General features: G+C 36.6%; 1 protein-coding gene across 1 annotated transcript in view; it reads right to left on the bottom strand.

The window, feature by feature from the left end:
* The window catches only part of LOC106872789 (uncharacterized), a 433,274-nt gene that overhangs the window by 180,364 nt on the left and 236,447 nt on the right, over positions 1 to 16,463 (bottom strand). Inside the window, exons 3-4 of the mRNA XM_052969923.2 lie at positions 4,727 to 4,796; positions 698 to 991 (exon numbers count right to left, since the gene is read on the bottom strand). Coding sequence (XP_052825883.2) covers positions 698 to 991; positions 4,727 to 4,796 — 364 coding nt within the window. The remainder of the gene's footprint in view (positions 1 to 697; positions 992 to 4,726; positions 4,797 to 16,463) is intronic.

Genomic DNA, 16,463 nt, shown 5'->3' with positions numbered 1-16,463 from the left:
AGAAAGTAGATGTCAGGGAGAGATAGAGAGACCAATGTTGTCAGGTGACTTATATTATTATAAACTCTGATGTTTTGTTTTAACATATGTTTTTCCATGCTTGCATGGGTCAGACAGAATTCTTGGAGGCAAATATTCTACATCCAGATACCTAATCCTGTCTCCAATCATTGCTTGATTCCAAGCAAAGTAATATATCCCTATGACCAGACATGTTTTCACAGGAGATTAGGAAAATTTAAACGAATAATATTGCTTGTTTGACAATGACGCTTATTTAGAATATCCATAATGTTAAGACAAGGAGACACAAACACCTATACACTCATACACACACACACACACACACACACACACACACACACACACACACACACACATACACATATATATACACATGCTAGTCTTCTCATTAATTGTAATCTACTTAGACAATTATACACAATTAGTTCAGTATTTAAGCATCAAAAAAAAAAACTATACTGTTGACCAAAGTACTAGAAACAACGGTCAAATGCCCCTCAAATTGCACTTATCTATCTTAAATAAAGACAGAAAGGACGTTTTAGATAACATAGTCTTAGATACATTTAGAAAGATGTCACAGTCACAACTAGACTGCCTTTGACCATAGTTCTGCTCAATAACAGCTGACCTGTCACTAAACAACAACAACAAACAACAACAAGCAACCTACCGATTTATTTTGCATTTTTTCTAAAATTGCTTGCTTCTGTGCTTCATTGCGTTGCTTCTCTTCAAACTTTTGTTTCATTTCTCTCTGTTTCTCATTGACAAACATACGTGTGTGGACAGTTTCTGCTTCATCACCACCCTCCCCCTCCATCTCTTCTTTCTGTTCCTTTTCTTTCAGTTGAGATGAAGGGCTATTCAAATGACTACTGCTGCTGTCATCAACATCTGTCTGCAAATCACTAGCATTGCTGTTTGACACAGCTGAGGCATCCATATTACGTACTTCACTTGGCTCCTACAAAACAATTGAAAATTTCTTGAATGTTTATGAGTTTTTAAATTTTTTTTTTTTATTTTTCAACACTTGATACAACCCACCTCAGCCCAACCCTAATTCTACAATACAAACTTCCTATTTTAACCCTTTAGCATTTAGACAGCCATATCCAGCCAAAATATTCTACCAGTTCAATGTTCAATCCAGCCAGATCTGGTCTCTCTCACATACCCTACAATGTCATTCTAAAAATAAATGATCATAAGGCGCAGGAGTGGCTGTGTGGTAAGTAGCTTGCTTACCAACCACATGGTTCCGGGTTCAGTCCCATTGCGTGGCACCTTGAGTAAGTGTCTTCTACTATAGCCTCGGGCCGACCAAAGCCTTGTGAGTGGATTTGGTAGACGGAAACTGAAAGAAGCCCGTCGTATATATGTATATGTGTGTGTGTGTGTGTTTGTGTGTCTGTGTTTGTCCCCCCACCATCGCTTGACAACCGATGCTGGTGTGTTTACATCCCCATAACTTAGCGGTTCGGCAAAAAGAGACCGATAGAATAAGTACTAGGCTTACAAAGAATAAGTCCCGGGGTCGATTTGCTCGACTAAAGGCGGTGCTCCAGCATGGCCACAGTCAAATGACTGAAACAAGTAAAAGAGTAATAAGATCGAAATCTCAAAGCCACAAGATAATGTGAGATTAATTCAATATAACATGAGTAAATAAGCATTACATTTGACAGAATAATGTAAATGTTAACGGGTTAAAGTGATCTAAATGAAAACCTTTCTTCCAAATTTCATGTTACTTTATGTTCCAAACACCAGCTTACTAATCACAAAGTTATTTTACTAAATCCCATCCTTCGATCTTCTCTGGCCACTATTCTTGTGAGGGTCATGAAGGGAGAGTCCTTAGGCACCTCTTCCACAGAGTCCTTTCAGAAGCAAGTCATTACACTTTCCAGCTAGATTCCTAATTGTGATAAACTGAGACTAAAGAGATAGGGCAAGAAGTTTGCTTTCCAAACACATAGTTCTGGCTTCAGTCCCACCATGTGGCATCTCAGGTAAGTGTCTTCTACTATATCCCCAGGCTGGTCAAGGCATTGTGAGTGGACTTACTTAATAGATAGAAACTGAAAGAAGCCCATCATGTGTGTGTGCAAGTGTGTGTGTGTGTGTGTGCGTGCGTGAATGCATGCATAAGTGTGTGTGTCTCTGTATGAGTTTGTCCCCCATTCCTGCCTGACAGTCAGTGTTGGTTTATGTCCTCATAACTTAGCAATTCAGCAAAAAGAATCTGATAGAGTAAATACCAAGCTTCACAACAAAAACAAGTAAGTCCTAGGGTCAATTTGACTGAAAGAAGTAAAAGATAAAAGGTATAACTTTTCCATACATATGACTTTTCAATATACATGGTTTTTCAATATATGTAACTTTTCCTTCTCACCTAACATTACCATCTAATGATATTGGTGTTTGAGAAAAGGCAAGCAAGCTGGCAGAATTGTTAGCATATCAGGCAAAATGATGAACAGCATTTCGTCCATCATTACATTCTGAGTTGAAATTACACCGAGGTTGACTTTGCCTTTCATCCTTTCTGCATCAATAAAATAAGTACCAGTTGAAAACTGGGTCAATGTAATCAACTTACCCCCTCCCCCAAAATTGCTGACCTTGTGCCAAAATTTGAAAAAAAGTATTGGTGTTAGAGTCAATAAGAGAGTCTCAATGTATTTGCTCAACCTTGTAGAAGTAGAGACCAAATCTACTCTAAATAAGATTGCACCATCTTTGAAAGAAAAAAAAAGCAAAGATACATTAGATAACATAGCCTGAGATATGCTATGTACTGAGTCTCAAAATAAAACAAGAAGACTGAGGCTCTGACACATCTGATCTTGGGTCAACTTCATCAGATTTATTTCTTGCACATTCATTTGGCTGACTGCCTTCATGCCATATCTCTGCATTATCAAGGCTGACTTGAGGTTACACAACAGCAACAAGATCAACTACTAATATTTCGAGTTCCACCAATAACTACACCACCATCCATTAATTTATATTATTGAAATTTTCATGTAGTTGCATGTAAACCATTTTAGCAACAGTAGCTGATAAACTAGACATGAGGTTTGTGATATGACCTAAGGATTTTCATACTAGTCTTATTATTGCATTTTATGTCAATAAATGTATATAAAATGTTTCTAAAGCACCCAAGGGGTTTTAAGGGTACTTTTAGCATTTATATCCTAGTTTTATGTATGTTAATCTCAAATTGTCTAGGATCCAATCTACTGCTAGTAACACTGCCAGTAGAGTTTGCTGCAGGCAGCTGGGTATTGGACAGCATTAATGTACTACAGAGCATGTCATTTTCTGCCTGTGAAGAGATGTTATCACCTGAAAAAAAAATGGAAGCACATATTAGAGACTGTAGACCTAGAACAGGACCAGCGTTAGGAAGTGTGAAGCCCAATTACAGAATTGTCATTGAGGGCCTCTACTCTGCAAAAGCTGGAGATTGATGCTTTAGGCTTCATGATGTATGCCAGTCCCAACCAAAAAGCATTAAGGGCTTGAGGAACCACCATTAGCTACAATGATATACTAAAAATTCATCAGTGTCCCTTGCTTAAGTGTGTACATAGGGCCCTCTCTTGGTGTGGGGCCCAATCTGTGTAATCGGCTTAAAACCAGTTCTGCCTAGAGGCATTATATCTAGGGAGGGAGGGAGGGAAGGAAGGAAGGAAGAGCAGGGTCATCTTAATTGGCATTCCTTGGATACAGGGCCTGATAAATCAGAACTGATTCAGAAGTAAACAACAACTGCAGCAATAGCTAGTCTTTACTGGAACTGAATTCTGTAGTTTGTGTCTTCCTTAAATTGTTATATTTCTAGTTTGATCAAGGTTGTCACACAAATTGTAATTCTTGAAATTAATTTCTCTTCCAAAGGTGACAACCTGGATAGAATTGTAGGATCATTGGAGTAAATGCCTTGCAGTATTTATTGGGGGTACCCTGTGTTTTGAGTTCAATTTCTGCAGAATCACTGTTCAAAAGCAGTGAACAAATAGAAATGCTAAGGTCATGGATGAGATATTTTGTGGTGTTTCTTTCAGTGCCTTGCATTCTGAGTTCAAATTCCACCAAGGACTGCTCGGTTAACAGAGTTAGACCATCAACCAGTGTAACGCCACTACCTGGCATTTTGGATGTCTTTCAGAAGAGTTCATTCTGTTGCAAGAATTTGAGCTAGGTCTAGCTGAGGATGCCTTCCTCCCTCCGTCCTTCCCTTCCTTCCCCAAGTAAACGGCTGTGAGTACTTATTTATCAAACCCTCACAGAGATTTCGGAAAAAAAAAAATAATAGCCTGTAGTTTGAATTTCTATAAATTGGCCAACAGTTGGAATTCAACTTGAGACTGGGACAATAAACTGATCGCATTACAGAATTAATTCTCAGCCGTCCTTAATCTCTGATCAAACACCACCAGGGCATATAGTCATTATGGAGGTATCAACAACAGATGGAACAGTCTGAGGAGCAGGAGAAGGTGGACGAAGTGAGGGCATATAGTCATTATGAAGGTATCATTGTCATGCTATTTAGATCCTTTTAGCTTTGGGCCCTGGGCTCAATTAGCCCTCCACAGGAGCTAGCTCAAAAGTTTGCACAGATTGTGGCTTTTAAGCTAGTACATAATAAAAACTTCAATACAGAATATCAACCTACCAGATAGAGTCTGCAAGTATTGGCAGTTCGAGGTGCTTTAACATTGGGCTGAGAGTTTCTTGAAAGAAGCCTAAAAGAAGAGAAAAAATTTAAAGAAAGAAATAATTTTCAAGAAAATAAAAAACAACTGAACAACAAGTTTAAAAACAGACTTCCAGGCAAAAGATACTTTACAAAAATATCAATTCTTAATGGTATACACAAGGTGTATCTGACAAGACAAGAAGCAGAATATTATTGTGCTGTTTTTAAACTGACAATAAAAAATATGTAGTAAATTTGAATGGCTGTTATCTTCTTGATATCGTGGCATTTTTACAATTACAATGATGGGAAAGCAAATATAATTCTTCCCTTTGAATTAAGTAGGTAGTTTGTACAACAAGATATATCATGCAGTTATTGAAGAATTCGATAAAAACTGTACATAAAGTTCACTTTATGAGAAATATTTCCATCTGTATGAGACTATCAGAAAAACAAAAAGATGATCTGCTTACTTAGTGAGAAACTAAACCATTATCTTTCTACGTAGACACACATACACATGCATGCATACACACACACACACGCAACAACAACAACTTATTTTTATACTTATGTATTTGTAATAAAGTATGTGTTTGTATATATCTATATAATTTTGCACACAAAAACAAGTATATATTTATACGTTTCCTATATACACACATATATTATACACATATGTACTCTATATATTATAAATATATATGCATACTTATATAGATGCTTATATATATCCACATATATATATACATATATGTACTCTATATATTATAAATATATATGCATACTTATATAGATGCTTATATATATCCACATATATATATACATATATAAACATGTGTGTATATATATATATATATATATATATATATATATATATACACATACATATATACATACATATATATAGATATATGCATATATTCATTTATATACACATACATGCACACAAACACAGACACACATGCATGCATGCAAACTCACACACATACATTTACAAATATAACACAGAAAGATATCAATCAATATTTATTGGACTTCTGCACATATGATAAATGGAATCAAACATCCAATATCTGCTTTGTCTGTTTGACATTTCATAATCAGTTGATGCTTGTTGACGAATACTGTAAACTTCAAGAATGCAAAAAAAAATGGATGTTGTGACACTCATGCCCTCTCTGAGGGCATTAGCGACATAAGGGATATAATATTGCTCTTGCAGGAAAATCAAAGCAATATCTCAAACTCACTGACTATTTACTGACATACCTACTCCCCTACAAGCACGCATATACAAATTCACATACATACAAACACACATAAAAAAATTAATATAGAACCATTGAAATCACTTTGCTGTTCTTACATACTGAAGAAGATGGTTGAGCAGACAAGACAGCCAGCTCTGAAAACAATAGTATTAACAGACAAAATGGCCAGAGCACTTATTTTCTATATTGTATTCAATCTAGAGCAATGGTTTTCAACCGGGGTTCATATGATCCTTGGGGATTCAGATAAGATATTTGGGGATCCACACAAGCAAAATAATAAATTGGGTTCCCTTAGTAGAATATTAAGGACCCATGAAAAATTTTGCTTCAAATGTATTTATTGCAAAAAACAGCTAGATTTCATTCTCTGACACGTTATACAAGTTAGTGTGTGAAAAACAAAGAAATTTTGAAAGAAGTATGTATAAAACTAGTTTTTTTAATCATTGAATGGCTATGGGGTCCATCAAAACAGAACAGAAATTGAAAGGGGCCATGGGTAAAAAATGGTTGAGAACCACTGGTCAAGTGGGAAGAGTCATGCTCTTCAAGACCAGTGTGACTGTTATCTTTTATCTTTAACTGCTTTCAATCATTTGACTGTGACCATGCTGGGGCACCACCTTGAAGGGATTTAGTTGAACAAATCGAGCCTAGGACTTTTACCTTTTTTTTTTTAACCTCACTACTTATTCTATTGGTCTTTTATGAGGAACCACTGAGTTAAGGGTGTTTGTCCCACTGTCAAGTGGTGACAGGGGACAAACACAGGTACAAAGACACATACACACCGCTAGCTCCAAAAGTTTTTTTTTTTTATTCTCTCTATGTTTATTTCCTCATATTCATTTCTGTTGAAGAGCGTAGGGTCGAAATGTAAAAGACTTTCCCACCTTCCCAAGCATTAAACTAATACATCTGACAATCATATGCACCACATAAATATATATATATATATATATATATATATATATATATATATATATATATATAGGAAAATAAAAAATAATAATAAAAAAAAAAAGGCAGAATGCTAAATTGAAAGCATATTTTAATAGAGATGTGCATAAGGAGGATTAAAAAGGATTTCTAACCGGTTTTCATTGCATGGAAAATTTTCAAGAAGAGGGGAAATGAAAATAATGTTTTTTACAAAAATATAAAAAATATATAAAAAAATAAATATACCAATACATTATATTGTCTTTGAGTTTTTAAAGTTCAATGGTAATCCATGTAGATAATTGTTTGATAGATTAGGATGCATGGAATTAAGAATCGTGTTGTGTTTAAAAAAGGCTGAGAGTTTGTGTTAAACAGGAAGTGTGGTGTCAAAACAGGAAGTGTGTGTAAGGGAAGACAATTCTGTGGGTTTTCTACTCTTTAATTGGAGTTCTGGACTCTTCCTGTTGACAAAGAATTGTCTTCCCTTACACACTCTTCCTGTTTAACACCTAAACTCTCAGCCTTTTTTTTTACACACACATGATTCTTAATTCCATGCATCCTAATCTATCTAACAATTATCTACATAGATTACCATTGAACTTTAAAAACTCAAAGACAATATAATGTATTGGTATATTGGTATATGCTTGGGCTGCCCTTGCATGTTGTCTAAGACAGCTGCACAACTAGCAGTGGTACAGATGTGTGCAATACTCCATTGTGGACTCATCTGAGCTTTGCAAAGAGTTGACCCTTTAGCATTCAGATTATTCTGTCAAATGCAATGCTTATTTATTCACATTGTTTTGAATTAATCCTGCATAATCTCGTACCTTTGAGATTTCAAGGATGTGATTATTTACTTTCGGAATGACATGGTAGTGTAAGTGTAAGAAGCCAGATCTGGCCATTTTGAACATAAAATGCATAGAGTAGTTGGGTCTGATGAGGCCAGTTTAAATGCTAAAGAGTTAAATACTGGGGGTGGGGTGGGCCTGAGTGGTTGGCGTTAGGAAGGGCATCCAGCTGTAGAAACTCTGCCAAATTAGATTGGAGCCTGGTGTTGCCATCCGGTTTCACCAGTCCTCAGTCAAATCGTCCAACCCATGCTAGCATGGAAAGCGGACGTTAAACGATGATGATGATGATGATGATAGGAAGTGTTGTTTGAAAATTATATAGAAATGATATGATCTTGCTACAAAAAAGTAAATCATTTTACAATGATTCTCCAGATTTAACCAAAATACAATACAAAAATAATTCAATATTCTAATATGAAAATTCACATGTGTGTTTTTTTAAAAACAGAAGTGACAAAGAAGTGAATATTCTTGAAGATAGAGACAGGAAGTAAACATCAATTTGATTTTAAAAAGATGAATGCCATCTTGAAGCATTATGAAAAGATTAAAAAAATTGCACATTTCAAAAAATATATGTGAATTAGAATTATTAATATTTTAAATTTACTTTAGACTAAACCGGAAAATCCTGTAATTTTGACTACATAGAAATATAGATGTATTTTAATTGCTGCTTTTTCCATTATAATTAGATATAAATTGGGCAAGTGTCTTCTAATATACCCCTAGGCCAACCAAAACCTTCCAAGTAGATTTGGTAGATGGAAACCGATGAAGATATATATATACATATATATATATATATATATATATATATATATATATATATATATATATATATATAGACAGACAAACATATAGACAGATAGATAGATAGATAGATAGATAGAGAAATATATCTATGTGTGCATGTGTTTGTGTTTGTCCCCTACCATCACTTGGCTGCTAGTGTTGGCTTGTTTATATCCTTGTAACTTAGCAGTTTAACAAAAAGAGACTGATAGAATAATAAACAGAATTAATAAAACAAAGTACTGAGGTATTTATCATTTATCGTTTACTTGTTTCAGCCATTGGACTGCAGCCATGCTGGGGCACCACCTTGAAGGGTTTATTTGATCAGGTCGACCCAAGTACTTATTTTTTTACATTTGAAGTCTGTACTACTAAGTTAGAGGAACATAAGCCAACTCTGGTTGTCAAGTGATGGTGAGAGGCAAACACAAACACACACATATACAGACAGACATCAGTCTCTGGCACTTGCCAGATTTGAGCAGTCTCAATAATAAAAAGGTGCGAAACTGCAAGGACTTTCTAGACATTGACTGAAGAGGAAATCAGCTGTGGATGATCCATGTATCTTGTTTTCGTCCTGCTTACCATTTGTTATGTTATCATCTATTTTTCCACTTGTTGTTTTCTTTCTGTCCTACCCTTGATTTATCCATGTTGCGCATCATACAACCTGTTGTTTACTTTGTTAAAAAAAAAAATTCCTCTCTTTCCTTCCTTCTTACTTACACTCTCTCTCTCTCTCTCTCTCTCTCTCTCTCTCTCTCTCCCTCATTCCAAAGCCTCTCTGATTTCATTTTACCTCTCTTGTATTCCTTAGTCCCTTTTCCCCTTCCCTCTTATTCTTCAGTCCCTTTGCTTTCCTCCCCCACTTGTCTCTCTTGTATTTTTTTTTCTCTCACTCTGCCTGTCTCTCTTACCCTCCTTTTCATTCTTTAGTCCCTCTGATTTCTTTACCCTCTCTCCTATTCCTTAGTCCCTCTACCTTCTTCAACTCATTTCCTCTCCTACCATATGATTGCTGTCCAGCCAAAGCATTGCTGTCCTTTTTTGACCAGCTGCCTTCCAGGCCAGTCAAGTTCACCTGTCCTCTTGCTCAGTCTGTTAAGTCATATAGTCATAAATAACAGAAAGACCCTTTATGTTATTTATGTTGTAATTGTACAATTATTTTCCTTTTGTTGTATAGCCGAAAGGTGTTTGTCCATTTATCATCATCATCATTTAATGTCCATCTTCCATGCAGGTATAGGTAGGACGGTTGGCAGGAGCCGACCAGGTAGGAAAACTACTCTAGGCTACTTTGTCTGTTTTGGCAGGGACTTTACAGCTGGATGCCTTTCCTAACATCAGCCACTCTGCAGAGTGGACTAAGAGCTTTTTACATGGCACTAGCACAGGTGAGGTTAGTTTTTGCATGATTTTTACAGTTGGATGCCCTTTCAAATGCCAACCATGTAACAGTGTGGACTGGATGCTTTTAAGATAAGGAATTATGAGAGGGGCAGGGCATTTGAGGAGGGGAACTTGTGTCAGAAGATGAAAGGTTAGAGTATGACAAAAAGACACACAGAGAGAAGCAAGTGTCTTGCCACAACAGAGGGGGCATTAGAGGAAGCAATCCAGTATCAAATGATGAAAGGTTAGACTGTAACAGGGAAATATAGAGGCAGAAATAGGTGTCATGCTATACGGGAGGTACATGGTTACCCAGAGAGAGACAGAGAGAAAAGAGATAGAAAGTGAGACAGAGGTACAAGAAAGAAGCCAGAAACAAGTGTGCTGATGTAAAAGAGATACTTGATTACCTAGTCAGATACTTGGTTACTTTGTCCATTGTATATGTATAATTCTTTTTCTGTTGCACTTGCAGATGGTCAAAAGACCCTTTCTATTATTCATTGATTTGTATTTGTAAATGTATAATTATTTTCCTTCTGCTGTTTAGCTGAAAGGTGTTCATCTGTTGCATGTGTATAATTCTAGCTTTCTTGTTTCTGTTTCCATTCTTGTTTTTATTCTTGTATACATTCGTTTGCTTTTCCAAGAGGCTTAATGCTTTTAGCTTAAGTCTCTGGCACTTGCCGGATTCAAGCAGTCTCAGGGATAAAAAAAAAAGTGCAAAAACTGCAAGGACTTTCCAGACACTGACTGAAGAGGAAATAAGCTGTGAATGATCCATGTATCTTGTTTTTGTCCTGTTTACCGTTTGTTATGTTATTGTCTGTTTTGCCACATGTTGTGTTTTGCTGGATTTCAGTTTCTTGTGTTCTTTTTGTCCTATCCTTGATACATACATACATACATACACACACACACACACACACACACACACACACACACACACACATACATAGTTAACATAAAGCTGAAGATCAGCGAAAAAGAGAACACCTACGCTGAACTATTGAGAAATCTGCAGTTACTCTATCCAGACTACAAGTTCAGGTTTATATCTGTAATTATTGGGGCCCTAGGATATGTAACACACTGCCTAAATACCAATCTTGAGAAATTGAGCTTCTCAAAACCAGAAGGGAAAAAGCTAATTCGAAGACTACAGATCCAGTCCATCACTGGAACTGTAAAATTCTGTAAAACTTTCCAGAAGATTATCTTTTAAATACATATGAGCATGTCTAGATATGCAACAATATGCATGAGAATAGATACATAAAGCAAAACATATAAATCTGCACATATACATATATACAATCATACAAACAAACAAAAATACCCTGTTGTTGATGTTGAAATTCCAATGAAGGAGCTTTGAATCTAGGCTAGAAATTGGCTCTTTCTCTATTTGCAAAAAATCTTGAAATAAAACTGAACAATGACACACATACATATACAACAGGCTTCTTCTGCTAAAATATAATCACAACACTTTGGTTGGTCCAGGGTTATAAGTGTAGAACAGTGCTACACAAAGTAGTGGTCTGTGGACCGGTGCCAGTCTGCAAGCCATCAGCTGCTAGTATGCGGCGAGTTTCCAGAAAAGAAAGAGACATTATAAAATGCTTATGTAATTTTGTATTATTTGTTTACAAGACAAAAAAAAAATGTCAACTTTAATTATATTCATTATATTTATATTGTTTCCGGTATAAATTAATATTACTAAGAAATATTACCAGTCCCTGGCACATTGGGAACAAGAACTGCTGGTATGCCACATCAGATAGTTTGAGAAGCACTATTGTAGAAGACACTTCTACAAGATGCTAGGCAGGAGGACTGAACTCAGAACAATGTGGTTGGAAAGCAAGCATATATATATATATACACACACACACACACACACACACACACACACACACACACACACACACACACACACACACACACACACTTCAACATCATTTAATGTTCATGTTCCATGCTGGCATGTGTTGGACAATTTGACAGAATCTGACAGGTCCAAGGACAGCCCCATGCCCCATTGTCTACTTTGGTATAACTTCTACAACTGAATGCCCTTTCTAACACTGACTATTTTACAGCATGTACTGGCAACTTCTTTTTTGTGACACCAGCACTAGTAATGTCACTATGCAGCTTCCAAGATTACAAATTCCAAGAGGGGCAGCTTTATGCTGGGAGTTGAGGGATTTAACATATAAGGGAAAGGGCCAGATCAGAACAAGTTTGTTGCTATAGAAAAGCTACATGTTTACTCACATATTAAAGGAGAGACTGGAGGTGACTGATGTGAAGTGAAGAAGCGGTAGAAAGAGCAATGATGAGGCATTTGTGAGGATCTTCAGTGTACAGGGTGAGTACAAGTGCATGAGGACAGCTGAAACAGGAGCGTGGGTGACTGGGTAGAGATTGCAAGAGTGTACTGAAGAGTAAGAAGTGGGGAATAAGTGAAGAGGTGAATATGATGAATGAAGAACAGGTGTTAAGTGGATGACAAACAGGAGAGGTAGAGAAGAGTAGGTGACAACTGAAGCGATAGGATAGGGGTGAGGAGTGGATGTAATGATGTAAAGGGTGGGGGTGATCAATGATGATGGGGGTAAACAATGGCAGAATAGTAATAATGATACAGTAGACAGGGTAAGAGATATGAGAAGATGAGTAGATTGCAAGAGTGCTGTGAGGGCGGGATTGCATAGGAAGTGTGAGTGACATGTGGTGGCAGAGAAGCTAAGATGACTAAATGGCTGAGGGTGAGGAAAGCAATGTAAAATGCAGGTGGACAGAACAAAATTAAAGACGAGGGATGGGAATCAAGTAGAATAATCCTGACTAGTGAGAAAGATTAGTGGTACAAAAGAAAAAGTGAAATCACAGAGATGAAGGGTGACAGGCATGTCTTTGGAAGGAATTTGAACGAAGGGACAATTATGCATATACATATATACACATATATCTTCTCTCATAGCACGTCTACATAGCGTTCATAATTTTTCTATCGTCTTGGCTCAACAGCCCTCACTGTTTGTTTTTACTGTCTTGTTCTCACTGTCCTGTTCTTGTTAACACTTTCACCCTCTGCAAAAAATTTCAAATTTTATTTAATTTGCTATGCGGGAAGGACTGTTCCAATGAAGTCGCGTATTGTCCTTGCCTTCGAAATGCAGAGTAGTTGGAACAGAGACAACTGACAAAGGGGTATACTCTTTATGTTACATGTCTCGTTTCTCTGTTTGTTTGTTTTTTTCGTTGTTCGAAAAAAGTTCATTTTCTGTTTTCGTTTCTCACTGTGTTTAACATTTTTTTGATGTCCTGTACCCATATATGCATGTATGTACATATATGTATGGATATATGCATATATTTATATATCATATATATATATATATATATATATATATATATATATATATATATATATATATATATATATAGAAAGAGAGAGAGAAAGACACGGCACTTCCATAATTTAGATTCACTAAGTTGGGTAGGTCTTCTCAGGATACTGCTGGGCAACCTAGTACATAGTCATTTCCTCTGAGATGTTCAAGGTCCTAAAATAAGTTTTCACCACTTCATCCTATGTCTTCCTCAGTCTCCCTCTTCTGCAAGCTCCATCCACATCAAGTGATGGCCACCTCTTCATACAGCTATTTTCATCCATACACACTACATCTGATTCCTCCTCTGCCTAATTTTTCTCTCAATGCATGTATACTATGTCACTCATGCACACTTACATGGCATTTCCAACATAGCATGCTCATGTCATTGCTATCCAGTTTTCACAGCATTCAAGGCCCATGTCTCACTACCATGCAGTGCCACAGTTTTAACATAAGCACTATACAATCAGCCCTTCACTTTGAATGAAAAGACTTTGGTTGCCAGCAGCTGTAGAAGTTCCCTGAACTTTTCCCAGCCTGTTCTAACCCTGGCTACAATACTTTCAGAGCAAGTACTCCCTTGACAATTATGTCTCCTAGGTAACAAAAGCTATTCCCTATTACTTGTGAGCCATCTGGGCATTTCAGATGTAGTTATAGTGTGTACTCCTTCTGTGGTTACTCTCTGTTAGCCAACCTGTGATACCATTTCTCCATCTGTGACCATAGCTTTTATTGGGTACAGTGTATTGCAGCTTATATCTACTCTTTACCTACTTATCAAGTAAGGCTATTTCCCTAAAGATATCAAGGCTCTGTCTTCTTTCCTACTTACTAAAACCTTTGTCTTTACTGAGATGACCTTGAGGCCTTTCAATTCTAGGTTTAGCTTCTATGCATAGAAATTCCTCACTAATTCCTCATACAGATTCAGCCATACACAGATTCAGAACAATATCATCAGCATATAGGAATTCTTTTGGACATCCAGTCTTAAACTCCTCTGTGATAGTCCAAAAGACTAAGATGAATGGGAGAGGATTGAGGACTTAATGCTAATTTCATCACTGAAATTGTTTACTGCATCTTTGTACATAGCTTATACAGACCTCAGAAGCCAGTTGTCTAAATTGAATTTCCACAGTAACGACCAATTTACTGAATGTGGTACCTGGTCAAACACCATCTCTAACTCAACAAAAAACCAGGAATAGCAGTTTATTCTTAGCCAAATATTTCTCCTACAGAGAAATACTTAGCTAAGGGTAAATAGACTAAAAAAATTCAAATGGGAAGTCTGACAGTCAGTATTTAACCCCTAACCATGAGCTTAACACAATATCTCCTGCTTCATCCAATAGCCATTTTGGATTAAACACAACATATGCATACACACACATGTACTTGTCTGTCTGTGTGTGCATGTGTATGTATTAGAAATATATACATGCATGTGTATTATCCATGTACACATAAATATATATGAATGTATGTATAGTTCTATATACACACACATTCATTGATATATATATATCATTTATTTACATACATATAAACACATTAAATTATATATACATACATAATTATGTATATATTATATTGCTTTGTATATATATATATATATATATATATATATATATACATAAATATATACTATATATAAAACAACAAACATACATGCAGACTCACAGATACCTATTATCTTTATGATTGAACTAAAAGCATTATCAGCTGAAATTGGCAATAAATCTTCCTGAGTTAACTTTTTCCTTCTTCCCAATACAATATATGCAATTGCTATAAACTGCATAAATGACAACCATAAAAGCCATCTTATGTTGCTCTTAACAACCATTTTGAACTATTGCAGAAATACATTATAGTATCTTGGTGTCTATACCAATGAATCAGTTATGTGCACAGTAGAGGTTTATTTCTTCAGTATGTGGCCTTCGGTGAATTCGTATTGAAGCTGTTGTTACACTACATGATGTATTATGGTTTATAAAGCATTACCATCAATGCTTCTTTTATTCATTGTATGTTTTGCATTCAATGCTGGCATGGGTTAAATGGTCCTGCTTCACATTAATTTTCCATACAACTCTATATTGTCAGTGTTAACATTTTTATATCTGAAATCATCTCAACACTGAATCCTAACAGCTCTGTATCAGCCTTCCTCTGTTTATCCTTCTACCACATGCAATATAATGCAATCTCTCTAACATAATACAAGCTTGCCTTATTTCTCTCTTTTTTTAAAATAAGCCTCACTATCCTGAAGTAATGTAGTTGGCTGGCAGTCTTTACACAGACATAAAAAATTCTAAGCAGTATCATCCTAGCTCCTTACATTCAGGGTTCAGATTATGCAAAGGGTAACTTCGCTGTTCCTCTCATAAAATGATGTACCACTCAAGTAATGTAATCAATTTATTTGACTAATCCCTTCCCATAAAACTTAATGGCCTTCTGCCTAAATTAGAAACCATTATTATTTGAACCAAATTCGATGACTGGCACCTGTGCCAGTGAAGCGCTAAGAGCACCGTCTGAGCGTGATCATTGTCAGAGCAGCTGTCTGGCTTCCATGCCAGTGGCACGTAAATAGCACCATTTGAGCGTGATCATTAGCAGCATCACCTTACTGGCACATGAAAAACATTCGAGCGAGGTCATTGCCAGTGCTGCTGGACTGGCTCCTGTGCAGGTGGCACGTAAAAAACACCATTTTGAGCATGGCCATTGCCAGTACCACCTGACTGGCCCTCGTGCCGGTGGCACGTAAAAGCACCCACTACACTCTTGGAGTGGTTGGCGTTAGGAAGGGCATCCAGCTGCAGAAACTCTGCCAGATCAGATTGGAACCTGGTGCAGCCTTCTGGTTCGCCAGTCCTCAGTCAAATCGTCCAACCCATGCCGGCATGGAAGGCAGACGTTAAACGATGATTATTATTATTATTATTATTAAGGTGGCAAGCTGGAAGAATTGTTAGCATGCCAGGCAAAA

Source organism: Octopus bimaculoides, chromosome 1 (assembly GCF_046866305.1).
Source record: "Octopus bimaculoides isolate indiv1 chromosome 1, ASM4686630v1, whole genome shotgun sequence".
In the NCBI taxonomy this organism is placed as follows: domain Eukaryota; kingdom Metazoa; phylum Mollusca; class Cephalopoda; order Octopoda; family Octopodidae; genus Octopus; species Octopus bimaculoides.
The sequence above is the reverse complement of the archived record's forward strand: the minus strand, read 5'-3'. Positions and strand labels throughout refer to the sequence as shown.